At 26.9% G+C, this 16,656-nt stretch overlaps 3 protein-coding genes across 3 annotated transcripts; 2 read left to right on the top strand and 1 right to left on the bottom strand.

The window, feature by feature from the left end:
- Positions 1 to 179: 179 nt before the first annotated feature.
- Positions 180 to 7,154, top strand: LOC130674909 (sorbitol dehydrogenase). Its single transcript, XM_057480365.1, has 7 exons — positions 180 to 409; positions 1,677 to 1,710; positions 2,522 to 2,682; positions 2,803 to 2,966; positions 4,977 to 5,161; positions 5,422 to 5,722; positions 6,812 to 7,154. The coding sequence occupies exons 1-7, from the start codon at positions 353 to 355 to the stop codon at positions 6,963 to 6,965; spliced, it is 1,056 nt and encodes a 351-aa protein (XP_057336348.1). The 5' UTR covers positions 180 to 352; the 3' UTR covers positions 6,966 to 7,154.
- Positions 7,155 to 8,466: 1,312 nt separating this feature from the next.
- LOC130674851 (uncharacterized) lies at positions 8,467 to 14,201 on the top strand. The gene is made up of 5 exons (XM_057480285.1): positions 8,467 to 11,376; positions 11,449 to 11,637; positions 11,709 to 11,899; positions 13,072 to 13,667; positions 13,737 to 14,201. Exons 1-5 carry the CDS (start codon positions 8,731 to 8,733, stop codon positions 13,880 to 13,882), a joined length of 3,768 nt encoding a protein of 1,255 aa, XP_057336268.1. The 5' UTR covers positions 8,467 to 8,730; the 3' UTR covers positions 13,883 to 14,201.
- LOC130674919 (ubiquitin carboxyl-terminal hydrolase isozyme L5) lies at positions 14,148 to 16,418 on the bottom strand. Its single transcript, XM_057480376.1, has 6 exons — positions 16,263 to 16,418; positions 16,015 to 16,078; positions 15,821 to 15,926; positions 15,566 to 15,753; positions 14,672 to 14,869; positions 14,148 to 14,590 (listed from the first exon to the last, which is right to left on the bottom strand). Exons 1-6 carry the CDS (start codon positions 16,336 to 16,338, stop codon positions 14,287 to 14,289), a joined length of 936 nt encoding a protein of 311 aa, XP_057336359.1. The 5' UTR covers positions 16,339 to 16,418; the 3' UTR covers positions 14,148 to 14,286.
- Positions 16,419 to 16,656: the final 238 nt, after the last annotated feature.

Below are 16,656 nucleotides of genomic sequence, written 5' to 3' on the forward strand. Positions count from 1 at the left end.
TATCTTGGTAATTATAAAATGATTTACGTTTTTAGTCGCATCATGTGACATTGAGGCAATGAATAATTTATTGCTGTTAAAAAAATAAGTTTTCGATAGGTATTATATTGATAATAAATGCAAATGTTGGTAAGCTTAAATAAAAGTCGTATTAAGTCACCCTGAGGCTTTCAGAACTCATTCCAACAATACTCACTAAGATCGACAGCCAACCGATCAATATATCAGCTAACCAGTTGCTCAAAGTCAGTCAGTCAGTCAGTAGGTTTTCACGATTCGGTGTAAGCTGGTTGTTTCACATTACTCTTGACTGAGCTACTGCATCAGTAGAACGGAAGAAAATTCTTTAACGATGGCTACGGGCGATAATTTGACTGCTGTACTTTACGGTATCAACGATATACGATTGGTTCGTTTTTTTTTTTTTATTTATTCATAATTAATTAAAAATTTTATTGATTGATTTTTTCTTAAAAATATCTACAGTCATTTGTCAAAAAATCAAATAGACTTTTTTTTTTTTAAATTTGCACTCCAATTAATTTTGAATTTTTTTTACTTGTGTTAATTAAAAACCATCTCAGAGTTTCCTTTAGTTAAAAAAAATCTAATGACCTTTAGATGTTATATATAATTTTATCAACAAAATAAAATAAAAATCGATGCGATACTTGAAGAAAGTACAACTTGCCTCGATTTTTTTTAGATAACGCGTTAATTTTTTTTAATTTGCTAATTAAATTATAATACTATTAATTAAATAGCTTGCATAATAAAAACTATATGCAGTTTATTACGTGTACATACAAATATATGTAACATAGAAATCACGATTACTCGACATACATTTTTCGGCGCTAAAATAAGATTACGAAATATTATAATTTATACCTATGTATAAAGATAAGTACAAATATACCAATAGTATATCTCTTTATACACTAATACAAAAATATAATTCCTGTTCATATTAAAAATAAATTTATTATCTATTACAAACATATGTGTTTATATATATAGTGAAATCTATTTTTTTGCGGGAAATAGATGTTACATTCCATAGATAACGTATATATTTATTTTCATTAATGATATTTCAGGGTCATTAGATTTTCGAAATATCTAGGGGCCACTTTGAGATTATACTTAATCATTGAGATTAATTTATTAAATGAGTAATTATACAATTAATGAAGAGGAAAAGTATTTATCGAGCATTGCTGCTTTGAAAAATTAATTTACTTAATACATATTCATTTAATAATTTTCGGTTAACGTGGCAAGTAGTATAACGTTGTTTTAGGATGACGGGCTTAATTTCAATGTATGTAATAATCACGCACGTGATCTAGCCACGTTTCTTATGTTTATATATATATATATAAACTACGCTATATCATATTGCATTGACATTGTACTTTGACATTCATTCAATCATACGACTAGTGACCCTGAGCTTTTATATATAAATATATATACATTTGTCCTAGTACTATTGATTGCTCATATATATAGATATATATATATATATATATATATATATATATATATATATATATATATATATATATATATATCTATAATGATGTCGATATTAATTTTTTATTATAACTCAACTTTTTTTTTCTATAAATTATCAATCGATTTGTAATTTTTTTTATTAAATTATTTTTTAGGAACAAACTCCAATTGAAGAACCAAATGATGGTGGTAAATATCATATTTTATATTTTTATATCTGTATGGGATATGACTTAAAAATTCAAATTATAAAAATCATTAAAAAAAATAATGTAACTTTTTATTTTGTATTTAATTTTAAAAATTTTACTCGTTGATTAATACCTGATTAAAATATTTGAAGAATTAATTAATTCGTTATAAATATTAAATTTAAACATAAAAAAATATGATACTGAAAGTAGCAGACATCAGACAATTTTGTAATTTTTATAAAGAATTTACTTGTAAATAAAATACAATTTTTTAAATATGCATTTAAAGATTTTTAAAAATTTTTTATGTGCAATTTTTTAATTATTTATTTAAAAGAAATATATTTTTTTAAAGTCTGGTACTTTCAGTATCATAAAAAAATTATCTTTGCTCAGTCGTTGAAATAATAGATTTTAGTAATTACTTTGTTGACATATTCGTCTATTTCAAATACTAATTACATAACAAAAAAAAAATGAATGGATAATTAAGTAGTCTCGTAATGATGTTTATACAAAACTCGCTATAATTTAAAAGAAACAGTGTTATTTTTAACTCGTCAATAATGGTAATTTTTGAACTTGTTAGACATTATGTACATACGTAATATAATAAATGTGAGTTAAAAGTGATACGTATGTCCTCGTTAATGTGTTAAAATAATAGTCCCAACAATCATCAAATATACGTTAATAGTAACAGAAGTTATTTTTATAAATCTCGATATATATTATTGCAATTATTCAATCATAATTACAAATAAAATAGTAATAAAACTAATAGAATGTTATTAAATTAATTGCAGAAGTACTTTTGCAAATGGCATGTGTTGGAATATGCGGTTCGGACGTTCATTATCTTGTGAACGGAAGAATAGGTGACTTTATCGTAGAAAAGCCAATGATAATAGGTCACGAAGCCTCGGGAACTGTCGCTAAGATTGGAAAAAATGTCAAGAACTTGAAGGTTTATTATTATCATTATTTTTTGTGTATTAATTTTATTATTTTTTATTCACGGCTTTGCTTTTTTTAAAGTTTATTATAAATCTATACAAATATTTTAATTTAACGATTCTGTATACAGGTAGGAGATCGTGTAGCCATTGAACCCGGTGTATCGTGTAGATTATGTCAATTTTGTAAAGAAGGACGTTATAACTTGTGTAAAGATATGATTTTCTGCGCTACACCACCCATTCATGGTAATCTTCGTCGTTTTTACAAACATGCTGCTGATTTCTGTTTCAAGTAAATATTTATTTATAAATAATCATTCATCATAATAATCATCATAGAATTATTATTCTATTGCAAATCAAAGAAGTCGCGACATTGACCATTTTTTATTTAGCCAAATTTTTTTTATTCCCTAAGGAGTTGGAATTTTTTAAATTTGGGAGTTCGACTTTAGATGTATTGGGAACAAAAAATATTTGAGAAAAAAAAAAAAGACAAAAACCACAAAATCATGTTTAAAAATTTTTATTGTTTTATTGTAAAATTTTTGAGAGATTTATGGAGTAAAAAGTCTAGTAATTATTTTTTCTGAAATTCAAAAAAATATCGCCACGAATGGGCAAGACTCAAAATTTGTCTTTTGAAAATAATTTGTGAGAATTAAAAAAAAAAAATGAAAATTTTAATATTTTTAAAATAATGATTTTGTATTTCAAACTAAAAAAATTAATGAAAATAAATTTTTAAATATATTTCATGGAAAATACATTCAAAGCCAAAAAATTAATCATGTTATTAATAATAATTACAATAATTTTAAAAGTTGTAAATTATAGGCATTAAAACTCTTCGAAGAGTTGAGATAAAAATTGAAAAAAAACATGAATGTGATTTTTAATGTGTAGTAAAATAAAAAAAAATAAAAATGAACTGAATAAATAATGATCGGTATCACAGCTTGGGTGATTTGGAGTAAAATGACCCAAATATATATATCATTTAAAGTCATTACAAAACGATTTCGCGTGTGACCTTGCAGTTTACTAACGAAAGAAATTTCTGTTATTTATTTCGTAATTTGTTTTAACAAAATGATAATAAAAATAAATAATGCAATTGCATAATTATGAGACGACCGCAAAATTGAAATAATAAATATAATTATTATTTTTTAATTTATTTTCTCACAACCGAGTTAATCTGAAACCCATATTTTATAAAACGGATTAATATTTATCGATTGATTAAAGAAATTGTGATTAATGTAAATGGAAAATGATAATTTATATCAATATTTATTGCTTATATATTTATAATATTTAAATTGTATCACTTCACGGAAAAAAATGTTGCTATCACAGGATTGACCTGTGGTTACAACAGGACTTTTCTGTGACTGCTACAAGAGTTTCTAATCAACCCAAAGTAAAAAAACACTCTAGTATAAAATAAATTTCTATGGAAAAATAATTTTAATTTTTGTCGGATGTAAATCGCGTTAAAAAAAATATCAAAAAAGTTATAATTCATAACAAAAGTAACAGAAAGTAACTGTTTTAATAAGTTGTATTTAATGGATGTTTTACTTCAAAAATTTTTGTCTTACACGTACACTACTGTGTTGATTAAATGTCTCGTTACGTAGCAAAACCAATTGATTATAATTAAAATATCAGGTACAATAGGTAGTAATAGTTCTTGATTTTGAATGTAATCACCACAGTTATGGGTTTTAAAATTCCACGTATGAAAGCCGCAAGAACGTCCTGTTGCTACCACAAGAAAGTCCTGATGCAGCTGCAGGAAAGCAGTAACACTTTTTTTTCGTGTATATAAATTTTATTAATACCGATGTAATTTTCATTTAAATTAATTCCCTGCAGGAAAAACCTCATAGATTATCATAAAAAAAAACTTGAAATATATCCTATGAGATTTTATACGTGCATTTTTCCACGAAAACACTCATAGAAACTTATCATCATTAAATTTCATCAGAACCTAAGAGATCTTATGAGTAGCATCAGTCTCCCATAAAATCTCATCATATTTAAATTTCTTATCGAGATTTTTATGGGTTGTAATTGATGAGAAGGATCTCTTATAGGAACCTATGAGCAGTCAATATTATAAATATTTATGAGAATTTATCAGTAAAATAAAAAATAAAAATTTCTATAACAATTTATGAGGCTTTTCCAGCAGGGTTATCAATTTAAGAACTAGTAATTAGTATAGGTATTTAATTAAATGAAATATTGATTAATAATTATTATAAAAATGGTCTTTAATTATTTTCAGACTACCAGATCATGTTAGTTTTGAAGAAGGAGCATTAATGGAACCTTTGGCAGTTGGTGTTCATGCATGCAAACGTGCAAATATTGGAATTGGATCAAAGGTTTTAATTACTGGTGCTGGACCAATTGGTTTAGTAACTTTATTAGTTGCTAAAGCAATGGGCGCTAGTATGATTGTGATTACTGGTAAGTTTAATATTTTATTTAATAATTTGTTTTATTATCATTAACTCATATCTTGAAGTAGTAACCTGATTAATTCTATAGATAATACCTGCATATTTCTTACGTAATTGAACGATGCAAAAACAATTGTGTTGCATAAGTTTTTACGATCATTTATTATATATTTACTTGTTAGATAGTATCTTTGTTATGCAAATATGTACCCAATGTGTTGAATTCCAAGGTGAATAATAAGTGCAATTTATAATATTTGCTTGTAGATTTAGTGGAACAACGTTTGAAAGTAGCTAAAGAATTGGGCGCAAACAAGACGATACAATTGCAAAGAGAAATGAAAGAAGAAGATACTGTTAAATTGATTCATGCAGCTTTCGATGGTGAACCAGATAAAACAATTGATGCTTCTGGTGCTGAATCGTGTATTCGTATTGCTATTTTGGCTACTAAAGCTGGCGGTATTGCTGTATTAGTTGGAATGGGTGCACCAGAAGTTAAAATTCCATTGATTAATGCTTTGGTGCGAGAAGTTGATATTCGTGGTGTCTTCCGATATGCCAATGAGTAGGTTTCATTTTTTTATTTTTTTTAAATGTTGGTTCTTATTTAAGATTAAAACAAGAGTTAATTTATTAAACATTTTTTTTTATTTTTGATCATTTTTACTAAAACCTAATCTTTTTTTATTAATTATTTTTTTTTAGTATAAATTATTGTCATAAAAAATACATTTAAAATTTAAATTATGATCCTCAAGTTAGCAGACAATTAAAAATTTTCGAATTTTTTTTCAACAAATCAATTACAAAAAAATAAAAAATAAAAATATGCACATGTAGAAAATTTAAAAAACTACAGGTGCAATTTTTTCAAATTTTTTTTTTTTTGTATAATTTACCGTCTAAAATAATATCCAAAAATTACTAGACGTCTGCTAACTTCAGTATCATATTTAAATTTATCATCCTGAAGTAAACAGACAATTTACAATTTTCGGATTTTTTTTTCAACAAATCAATTACCAAAAAAATAAAAAATAAAAATATGCACATGTAGAAAATTTTAAAAACTACAAGTGCAATTTTTTCAAAATTTTTTTTTTGTATAATTTGTTGTTTAAAAAAAAAAAAATTATTAGACGTAGGCCAACTTCAGTATCATTCGGTGATTATTATATCCCTCCAAACGAACGTGTTTGCTGTGACCAGTTGATTCACAACAAAAACTGGCCAATCGTTGGCTCATAATTTTACTAAGGGCCAACGAAGTGACTATCTGGCTAAGGACCGTTCTTTTGAAGGGAAAGGTAGTTGAGGTGAACTTCAGTATCATTTAAATTTATTGACAATTGATGAAATTATTTTGAATTTTTTTTCAGTAAATTGTTATCGAAGAACAATGCAATTTAATTTTCGTAATATATTACATTGGAATTGTTTTTAAATAAATAAATTTAATAACTTAAATCCAACGTAAAACAAAGAAATAAACCATAAAAATTTTATGCCATTATTGATTATTTGAAAAAAAAAAAATTTCTTCCTAAATCGAGTTTCTTAGATATCTAAACTAAAATTGTTTTAAAAATAGTTTTTAATTTATATACTTGGATAATAAAATTTAATGAATTACATTATTTATATTTTTTTACAGCTATCCTGATGCATTGGCTCTTATCGCTTCCGGTAAAATTAATGTGAAACCATTAATTACACATAATTTCAAAATGGAAAAAACTGTTGACGCTTTTGATGCTGCTAAATCTCTAACAAGTGGTGCTATCAAAGTGATGATTCACTGCCAATAAGTTTTACCTCCTACTCCAAAAAAAGGAAAATAAAAAATAAAATGTTAAATGTATATAAGATTTTTTAAAAATCACAAGTGCTATTGAAGTATAGAGGCCAATGACGTCTTCGTCAGTGATATTGATATAAAAGAGTTTTTTTAAAAAATATGTTTATGTATTATTTTAGATACATAATTATTTGTTACAAATGAATTTAGAAAATTTATGTATATTTGGAATAATTATTAATGTAAATAAAAAAAAGTAATATATTTACAAGTAAATAACGATTTGGATTTTTCTTTGTAAAAATTTTTTTAATTCTATTAATTATAAACTAAAGTAACTCATAATTTTTTAAATTTATAAACAGAAATAGAATATGGAAAAAGTAAAATTTATTTATTTATCAGTTAAGTTATTATCATTTTTATCTTAATCAAAGAGAGAGCAGAAATTTAAATGATATTTTTTACGTGTACTAGACGCCATCAAGATGTCAAATGTTTCATATCAATTTTTGAGTTAAAATGTTGATTATTTAGAGAGTTCTCATCGAAGTCAATTTTTGATACCTTAGTTTTTTATTTCACGTATACGTGAAGTATCTGCTTTAATTTGACTGTTGGTTCAGCTCGATTTGTTAATCGGGTCTTTCAAGAACAACTGCTCCATCTTAAATACTTGTAAAATTATCCTGTTAGCAAGACTTTCTGGTCAGAACGTTGATATCAATTAGTTGCGATCAAGTTCACAACAGCTTTTGTAACTGTTGACTACAAGTTATCAACTTTCCCAGAAAGTTGGCGTCAATCTACTGCCGCAACTTGTCACCAACTTTCTGAGAAAATCCAAGGTGACTGCGTCAACTAATGGAACGCCAACTTTTGTCACCAACTTGATATCAAGTTTCCAAAAAATTAGAGTTGCAGCTCAGAAATTGAAATGCAACTTTTGTTATCTTGGTGACGTACATATACATAAAAAATTTCAGTGCAACTTTTTAGCTCTTTTATAAGTAAAATAGCATATAAATTTAACGTAAAATAAAAGCTGATATTTCACATCTCTATATGTAATTTTACGTGTGGGAAAGTAAAAAGTTTAAATAAAATTCTTGGTATACTAGACGTCATCGAAATGTCAAATGTTTCGTTTCAATTTTTGATTTGAAATTTTGATCATCTAGAGAGTTCTCATCGAAGTCAATTTTTGATACCTTAATTTTTATCTCAAAGATCTCACATATATGTGAAACATCTGCTTTAATTTGACTTTAATTTAAAGTCGTCTTTAAATAGAGAAAGAAAAGTGTAGAGTTTTTGAAAATTAAAACTGCACCCAAATATCTATTTTGAGTAGACGTGGCATCAATTAGAGAAATTTGAAGGTTGTCATACTGTCAAATATTGATAGTAATTAAAAATTTTACTAAAAAACATAAAACATTAGCTAATGGAAAGTAACCGCTGAAAGTAAAATTCAAAAATTTATTACTATTGGCGCCAATTTTTAAATTTCTCGCGCGTGCGCAAATCGTAACATAACCAATGAGATTGTTTGTAAACGAAACAAAAAAGCACGTGATTGTTAATTTCTTGTTTTTTAAGCTTATAAATTTTGATTTGTTATAAATTTATATTAATTAGTTAATTATACAACTATAATTTAATAAAATAAAAGTGATATTTTGTGACAACTATTTAAAATAATTAAATATTGAATTTCTAACTTTTAAATATTAATTAGTGGTAATAGTGATTGTTTATAAAATAATTATAATATGAATGCAGAAGAAATATTAAACAATGGGTCAATTTCTTACAATTTATCTCAAGAATTTAATATTGCAGATACTGTTAAAAATATAATCAAAGAAGAATTTGATATAAAAAGTGATCCAGGTGAATCGTATCATGTTAATTATTATGATAGTCCAGCTGTACTAAATGCTAATGATGATTTAGAATCAAATGATGTCAATAATGAAGAAACCATATATGCGCCACTCAAAACAGTCGATTTTGAAAGACTGTCAAGCCTTAAACCATTTCACACTTCACCTGTCAAATCATCGACTGAAAAAAGTCATCAAGATTTTTATGACAATGATTTGTCAAGTCCCAGAAAACTTGGTGCTTCTAAAAGACGTCGGAGTAGTAAAACATGTAAGCGAAATTCAAAAAGTATTGAATCTAGTGAAGAAACAAATATTTTTAATAATGAAACAGTTGTCAATAATACTGATGATGTAGAAAAAGAATTAGACCTGAAGGAATTTATCAATGATGTGGAAAATGATAATATTTTTATAACACAAATGATTTCAGAGGAAAATGAATCTATTGGTGATAATACTGATCATGTAGAAGAAGAAATAGACGTAGAAAAGTCTCTTGATTTTGTAAAAAATGAAACTGCGGTTCCAATTCCAATGACTCCGGAAAAAGATAATGAAGAAATTATTAATAATACTGATAATTTAGATAAAGAAATAAATATAAAAGAGTGTATTGATGATGTACCAATTGATAATATTTTTCCAGTACCAATTACTCCAGAAAAAAATAATCATAAGGGTCATGAAGAAAACGATCCATTGTATATTACTCCAATAAAAGAATTACATAGTAAAGATAATAATGTATTAGAAAATTTAATACCTTCGATTTCCGAAGATGTATTAGATTCTGATAGCGAATATGACAAAATATGTAATGAAAAATTATCAACACTTTCTCAGAATGACAATAAAGGAGTAGTTTGTTCTGACAGTGAATTTGAACGAATGTGTGATACAATTAAAAGTAATAATTATGAACCAACGAGGTTTAGTTTTGAAACAATCGAATTGTTGAATGAATTTAATGATCTTGATCAATCGACAAATAATAATTTATTAGCTGATTTATTAACGACACCTGTAACTCATGGAAATAAAAAAAATCAAGATTATATGATTACTATTGATCCATTGATCGACAGTTCGACTTCAATAAATTCAGTGTCTGACACTTCAGACGACAGTGATCTAGGTATTGAAATTAAAAGCAGACATATTAGAAAATTAATAGCAAGCAATGCTCAGCGTAAAAAGTTTTTAAGAGCAAAGAGAAAATCTTGCAGTTCACAAAATAATTTGGGCATTGAAAATAAAGATGAAGATAAATTTGATAAAAGAAAAAAACGTACCAAGAAAATGGTAAATAATAGCAGGAAAAAACGATTAAAAAATGAAATGTCTTTTTGTGAGGATGATGATTCGGATGATAGTAATAGTGATAAAGTAGACAATATTTTACAAGAAAGTACTAGTGATTTTAAGGTAAAGCGTAAGCGCACTAGAAAAGTTTACAATAATCTTGAGCAGAGAAGAAGTTCCCGACTTTTAGAAAAATCTATAAATATTCAAAATACTAATGAAGATATTGAAGAATCTTTAGTTGATACGCCTCATAAAATTAATAAAACCCGTAAAAGTTTTTCAAGACTTAAAAGGCCGTCTAACAATGCAGCGAATCAAAGTATCGCTGAGGCGGATCTCGATAATAATTTACCTACGACGGATTTAAAAAATACAGTAAATGAAAATAATGAAGATTATTTTGTTAGCGAAAAAATTTTGACAAATATAAAAAGAGAACGTAGTGATAGTATTGATAATAAATTTTTTAGTGATGATGAAAGTCAAAGAAATTATGAAAAATTAACTAATACTTCAATTATCAATCAAAATTTGAGTATAAATGATGCAGTTGATACTGAAGTTATCAAGAAAAGACGCGTTAGGAAAAAAGTTCCAAGTGATTTTGTACGACGAAGCAGTTCGCGGATTAGAGAAAAGTCACGTGATGATCGAGACATCGATGACAAAGAGAATCATGAAAATATCAGAGTGAATCCTGATGTAGGAAATGAAAATAATGAAGATTTTAAAGGAAAGAAGAAACTAGGAGACAGTACGGGTAAGAGAGGTAGAGGTAGAGGGAGAGGAAGAAGAAAAAGTATTAAGATTGAAGAACAATCTTGTGATGATGATGCTGAGTATGAAATTATTAAAGATGACCAACCTTTGAAACTGAAGATAAAATTAAATAATCAAGGGACGAATAAAGTGGGAAGAAAAAAAAGTTTAAAGGTTGAAGAGTTTGAAAATCAATCCGACACCAAAGAAATAGTTGAAGAAAAAAATTTTATTGAAAAGCACACACCGGGTAGGATAAAAAGTAACGGGAAGTATCGAGATAAACAGACGTCGAGAAGAAAATCAATTTCAGTAAAATCAGAGCCTGAAATATCGGACGTTGCTGATGATTATGATTCTGATTCTTCTGGTTTATCTTCTTCAGAGATGAGTATGATATCAGAAGAATCGGAAGCTGATATAGTTGAAGAAAAAACTAAAAGAATTGGACCTAAAATATTAAATGTACGTATAATTAATAAGATAATTATATCATAAACAATATCTCTTTTAAATTTACATACTTTTTGTTTTCAGAAATTTATAAATTTAGAAGTTCAACTTGAACATGAGGTACCAAAACAACATCAACTTGAAACTTCTTTATTGAACGAGATGACTGAAGAATTAAGATGCTCATTTGGTAAATACTCAAAATTACAGAGGCAAAACTTTCGATTAGAAGAAGATAAAATTATTCAAAGAAATTGGAATCGTTTTTGTGAGGTATAAAAAATTATATTCTTATTTAAAATTCCAATTTTTATTAGTATTATATATAAATTATATTTTCTCAGGTGCATGATTTGGATCCAAGCTGCGCAACAATACTTCTAGACAGACATAATGACCGGAAAAGATTATTATTAGCATACATGAAAGATAAAATCAAACTTGTACAATTTTTAGCCAAAGATTTGCCGAATAGATTATTACATCAAGTGTGTAAAAGATTTCGAGCTTTGTACAGAGGAACAAAACAAAAGAAGTAAATTATTTTTTAATAATTAATTTTTTTTTGTAGGGTAGAAGTTGCATTTGTGGCCACTGCTCTATTTTTGGACATTTAATACTTTATTTTAATTAATGAAAAACTATGAAACTAAATTTCTCTTTTAATAGTGGGATAAAAATATCTTACAAAAATTAATTATGCCTTTGAATCTTTTACAAATGATTTTGTTTCAATTTTTCGTGTCCAAAACTGGTTCTACAGTGAACAAAAACGGTACCTCTATCCTATTCTACGACATTAAGGGCATTTTTAGAAAATTCTCTCCCTCCACTTTTTAAAAATATTTAATGACTGTCATAAGCGTATTAGAATTTTATAAATTAATTAAAACATTAATTGATAAAAGGACAACGTAGTTACGATTTCGCTTAGATTTGAAAAAAAATTACTTACAGTTTTTATCAATTAGGAGTTAGACGAAATTTGCTAAGTAAATTTTAGCCCACAAAATTTGACAATTCGAATATGATATGAAGATTTTACTGAAATTTATTACCAAATTTCGTTTGACTCCTATTAAATAATAACTATGTAATTCTTTTTCAAATCTATATCTCGACGAAATTGCAGCTACGTCGTCCTTTTTTCAATTAACGCTTTAATTTTTTTTTTTTTAATTAATTAATTTAATTCTTATACGATTATGGCAGTTGAAAGTCATTGAATATTTTTGAAGTGGGGACACTGTCTAAGAATGTCTTTAAATATCAAGGACATTACTGCATTTAAATTTTATTAATTAATTAAAAAGAAATTAAAGAATTAATTGAAAAAAAGACACCGTCTTTGCAATTTCGCCAAGATGAAGATTAAAAAAAAAAAAAAAATTACTTACAGTTGTTATCAATCAGGAGTTAGACGAAATTTGGTAAGTAAATTCTAGCCCACAAAATTTTACATTTCAAATTTGACATGAAGATTTTACTAAAATTTACTGAATATTACCAAATTTCATTTGACTTCGAATTGATAAAAACTGTTGTAATTTTTTTTCAAATCTATATTTCGACGAAATTGTCTTTTTTTCTTAATGCTAATGAGTAATTAATAAAATTTAAATACGGTAATGAAAGCTCAAGGTTATTGAATATTTTTTTAAAATGTGGATATTGTTTAATATTAATCAATATTATTATCATTATTAGCTATTACAAGAGTAAAATCACTTCCAAGCGATTCACGTCCAAAGATGACAGATTAATTATTGTGTACATTACTCAAAATCAATCAAATATTGAAAAAAGTTGTAAAGAATTAGCAGAACTATTGGGTCAAACTGAATCAGCAGTATTGTCACGTTATCATTTATTGAAAGACAGAAAAGCCAGAGTACGTAAAGGAAGACAGCTTATCGAGTGGGATGTGCCTTTGACAGAAAAATTTTTAAAAAATTTAATGGAACTGACTCTAAGTGATGAAATAGACGAATTAAAGTATGCGAAAATTCCAAAAGTTGTATGGATAGAAATGGAAAAAAAATTGAATATTCCTATGTCCAAATTGATGCAGTTTTGGCATTGTCAGCTTCATATGCAATTATTTCATCCAAAATGTATTATATCTAGTGAATTAAGGATAATGTTGATTGAATACTTGTACGTCAAAGGTATTTCTACTAGACGAGAAATCGACTGGACAGTCGTTGCTCAACATTTTGACGGTGCAACCAATGAGGGTTTGAGTAGACTATTTAGTTCAATGATTGCCATGTCACCTTTTTCGGATAAAGAAAACTTGTCAGGTAAAACTTAGTGTAAAAAAACATTTTTTTTTTTTTTATGATTATATTAATTAAAATTTTTTATTGCAGAAGTAATTGAGTGGTTGTATGAAGTTAAAATTCCTAGAATAATGAGGGCAAAAAATGATAATTATTTACCACGACTAATTTATAAAAATGGTAAAATAGAAGTCATCGATGATTATCCGTATGAAAGAGATACGAAATTAGACTAAAATTAAATTATTTAAATATTGTGTTAATTTATATAAAGAAAAACGTTTTTTTATTGATAATATATTTTAAATAAACAATTGATACAAAAAAAATGAAGTTTCGATAATTAAATTTTGAAATGTACCCGGAGATCGGAACGTTTTTCGCGCGATGAAAATTAAAAAAATTTATGTAATTTGACTGCTCAAAGGTGATTGACTTAAGGGGTAGTTCTGAAGGTTGGGATGGCCTGCAATTTTCGGCTGACACACTGGCACCTGTGCGAAAAATTTAAGAAATCTAAATCCAGTAGATTTTTTACTTCTCATTTCGTTTTTTTATTTTCGTTCCGCATATAACCTTCCGATCTTCAGGTACATAATTTTGAATTACATTATAAGTAAATGCTTTTTAAATGTAAAAATTAGGCGTTACTTTTTTTTGATCGTTTTTCAATAGCTCGTTCTTTGGCTTTCTGATAAAGAGGAACAAGTTTACCTTCTTTAGCAAGTACTTTTAATAATTCAACAATCAAAGGAAGATAATTGTGTTTACGTCGCGCGTTTTCAATTTTATATCTTTTCGATTTGTTAATTTCATCTTCAATAAGCGATTCTAGTCGTGCAACTTCTGCTGGATCACAAGTACTGAGTTTTTGTCTCTCGTAAAGCATTTTTCGATCAGAAACAATCGCCATCAAATTGAATCGAATTTCTCCTTCATTGTATCTAAAAATTTATGTACATTTTTAATGTCAATATTATCTTTGATATTTAATATTAATAGTTTTCGTAAAAATATTGACTTACTTATTAATTCTTTTTTGAATAATTGGTTTAGCTGCTTGAACCCATTCCTCTCCAGTAGGACAAGGACCTAAATCTACAGGACCGTCCTTGAGACCATCTAATTCATATAATCTTCCATCAATAGGGACGTAACTTACGTAATGAAAAACATCAGAATCATTGTTTTCTTGCTTCTGGTCATATTCAAAAAATGTTTGCCTGTAATTTATTATATAATTAAAATACAGCAGATATAAATTCATTTTACATAACTTTGATCTATCAAAGTAATCATTTTCCATCTCAAAAAAAAAATATTTTTTCAACACATTGATAATTTTACACATATCAAGTATTGCTGTCACGAGAAAGAAAATCCGAATTTTTATCATTTTTAAAATTTTCCAAATTCCGGTGCGACTTTTTGAAAATTCTTTATCGAACTGATTTTTTAAAAGATTTTTTAACATAAACCTGCAGCAACTTGTCATCAAGTTGGCCGCAAAAAATGGCATTTCTGAGAAAGTTTGTGGCAAAAGTTGACATGCCATTAGTTGACGGAAAGTTGCCTTTAATTTTCTCAGAAAGTTGGCGACAGGTTGTGGCAGTAGACCGACGCCAACTTTCTGGGAAAGTTGGTAACAACTTGTAGTCAAAAGCTGCAAGTTGTCGACAACTTGATCGCAACTAATTGACACCAATTTTCTGACCAAAGTCTTACTATCAGGAAAATTTTTATGACTTAAAAAAATAAAATAGTCATATTTTGGGCCACCCTAATATATATATATGTAAGATTTATCTTTTTTCTTATTTTTTTTTTCACATTGTAATGGTGCTACTGTGATGTATATGTATACGTAAATCGCAGAAAGTCTTAATAAATAAAAACACTTTGGAATAAAATTTTCATACCTTGCGAACATATTATGAGCATCTCTTATAACATCAGAATTACTTAAAGTAAGTCCACGTATTGTCGGATCAAAACTTTGACAAAAATTTTTAAATTCTTCTAAATTCGGACCGATCGATACATCGGAATGTTTGCAATTTAATAAAATACTTAAAATAGCCTGTGTAGCGCAAACGTTGCCTATTACCTTTAATAAAAAAAAAAATGAACTTTTAATTAAACTGATAATCAACAATAATATTTTATCTACTCACCTGTTTAGCAAAAAATATTTTGTCTAATCTGTTATCTTTTACAATAGGTCCTGCTGGTTCTTCACCTTGAACCCATTTGAATAAAAATATTAACCCATGAATTGGTCTGCGGAATAAAAATAAAAATTGTTTATCAATAAACAAATAATTTTAAAATTGTTGATAAGTACATATTATTATAAGAAATTACTCACTTGAGTGGTTCAAATTGATCTTCATCCAAACTCCATAATTCTTCAACTTGAGCTCCTTTTGCGCCTAAAATATAACATTTATTTTTATTCAAAACAAATAAAGATTTTATAAATAAACCAGAAAACTTTTTTTGTAGGTTATCTTTTATGATTGTCATTGTAGTGTTGCAATTTAATCAGTAAATTAATTTATTATTAAATATTATTCAAAATAAAATAAATATCGGTATGTAAAAAATTTTAATTACCGAATTCTTTAATTAATTCTGTAAAAACACCCGGGTCACTTTCGATGACACACCAATATCCTGTAGACGACGCCATTATTTTCAATTTACTGCAAAATACTGTACTTACATGTGTACAATAAAAATACTTTTAAAAGAGTAATAACCTACACACGCACACTCATAAACTTGGTACTTATTTTTCCCGCAATTCACGCTGCAGTCGAAGTTATCCTCAGTTTCGTTATCTTTTTTTTTTTCTTCACCCCTTTGATAGTCACTTTGATTGCAAATTGCAATTTGACAGAAAACTACGGTAGGAATTTCAGGTCAACTTGACTGCAAAAACTTTAGGCTCAATTCATTGACGCAAACTTCTCCCAACTTGATGTCAAATTGTAACTTTTATTTTTCA

Source organism: Microplitis mediator, chromosome 1 (genome assembly GCF_029852145.1).
Source record: "Microplitis mediator isolate UGA2020A chromosome 1, iyMicMedi2.1, whole genome shotgun sequence".
NCBI classification, from domain to species: domain Eukaryota; kingdom Metazoa; phylum Arthropoda; class Insecta; order Hymenoptera; family Braconidae; genus Microplitis; species Microplitis mediator.

Bases quoted from the DNA above. Each gene is read 5' to 3' on its own strand.
- LOC130674909 (XM_057480365.1), top strand. From the start codon at position 353: ATGGCTACGGGCGATAATTTGACTGCTGTACTTTACGGTATCAACGAT. The intron at 2,683-2,802 runs GTTTATTATTAT...TTCTGTATACAG, and splicing joins AAAATGTCAAGAACTTGAAG to GTAGGAGATCGTGTAGCCAT. The intron at 2,967-4,976 runs GTAAATATTTAT...AATTATTTTCAG, and splicing joins GCTGCTGATTTCTGTTTCAA to ACTACCAGATCATGTTAGTT.
- LOC130674851 (XM_057480285.1), top strand. From the start codon at position 8,731: ATGAATGCAGAAGAAATATTAAACAATGGGTCAATTTCTTACAATTTA. The intron at 11,900-13,071 runs GTAAATTATTTT...TATCATTATTAG, and splicing joins AGAGGAACAAAACAAAAGAA to CTATTACAAGAGTAAAATCA. The intron at 13,668-13,736 runs GTAAAACTTAGT...TTTTTATTGCAG, and splicing joins GGATAAAGAAAACTTGTCAG to AAGTAATTGAGTGGTTGTAT.
- LOC130674919 (XM_057480376.1), bottom strand. From the start codon at position 16,338: ATGGCGTCGTCTACAGGATATTGGTGTGTCATCGAAAGTGACCCGGGT. The intron at 15,927-16,014 runs GTGAGTAATTTC...TTTATTCCGCAG, and splicing joins GATCAATTTGAACCACTCAA to ACCAATTCATGGGTTAATAT. The intron at 15,754-15,820 runs GTGAGTAGATAA...TTTTTATTAAAG, and splicing joins AAATATTTTTTGCTAAACAG to GTAATAGGCAACGTTTGCGC.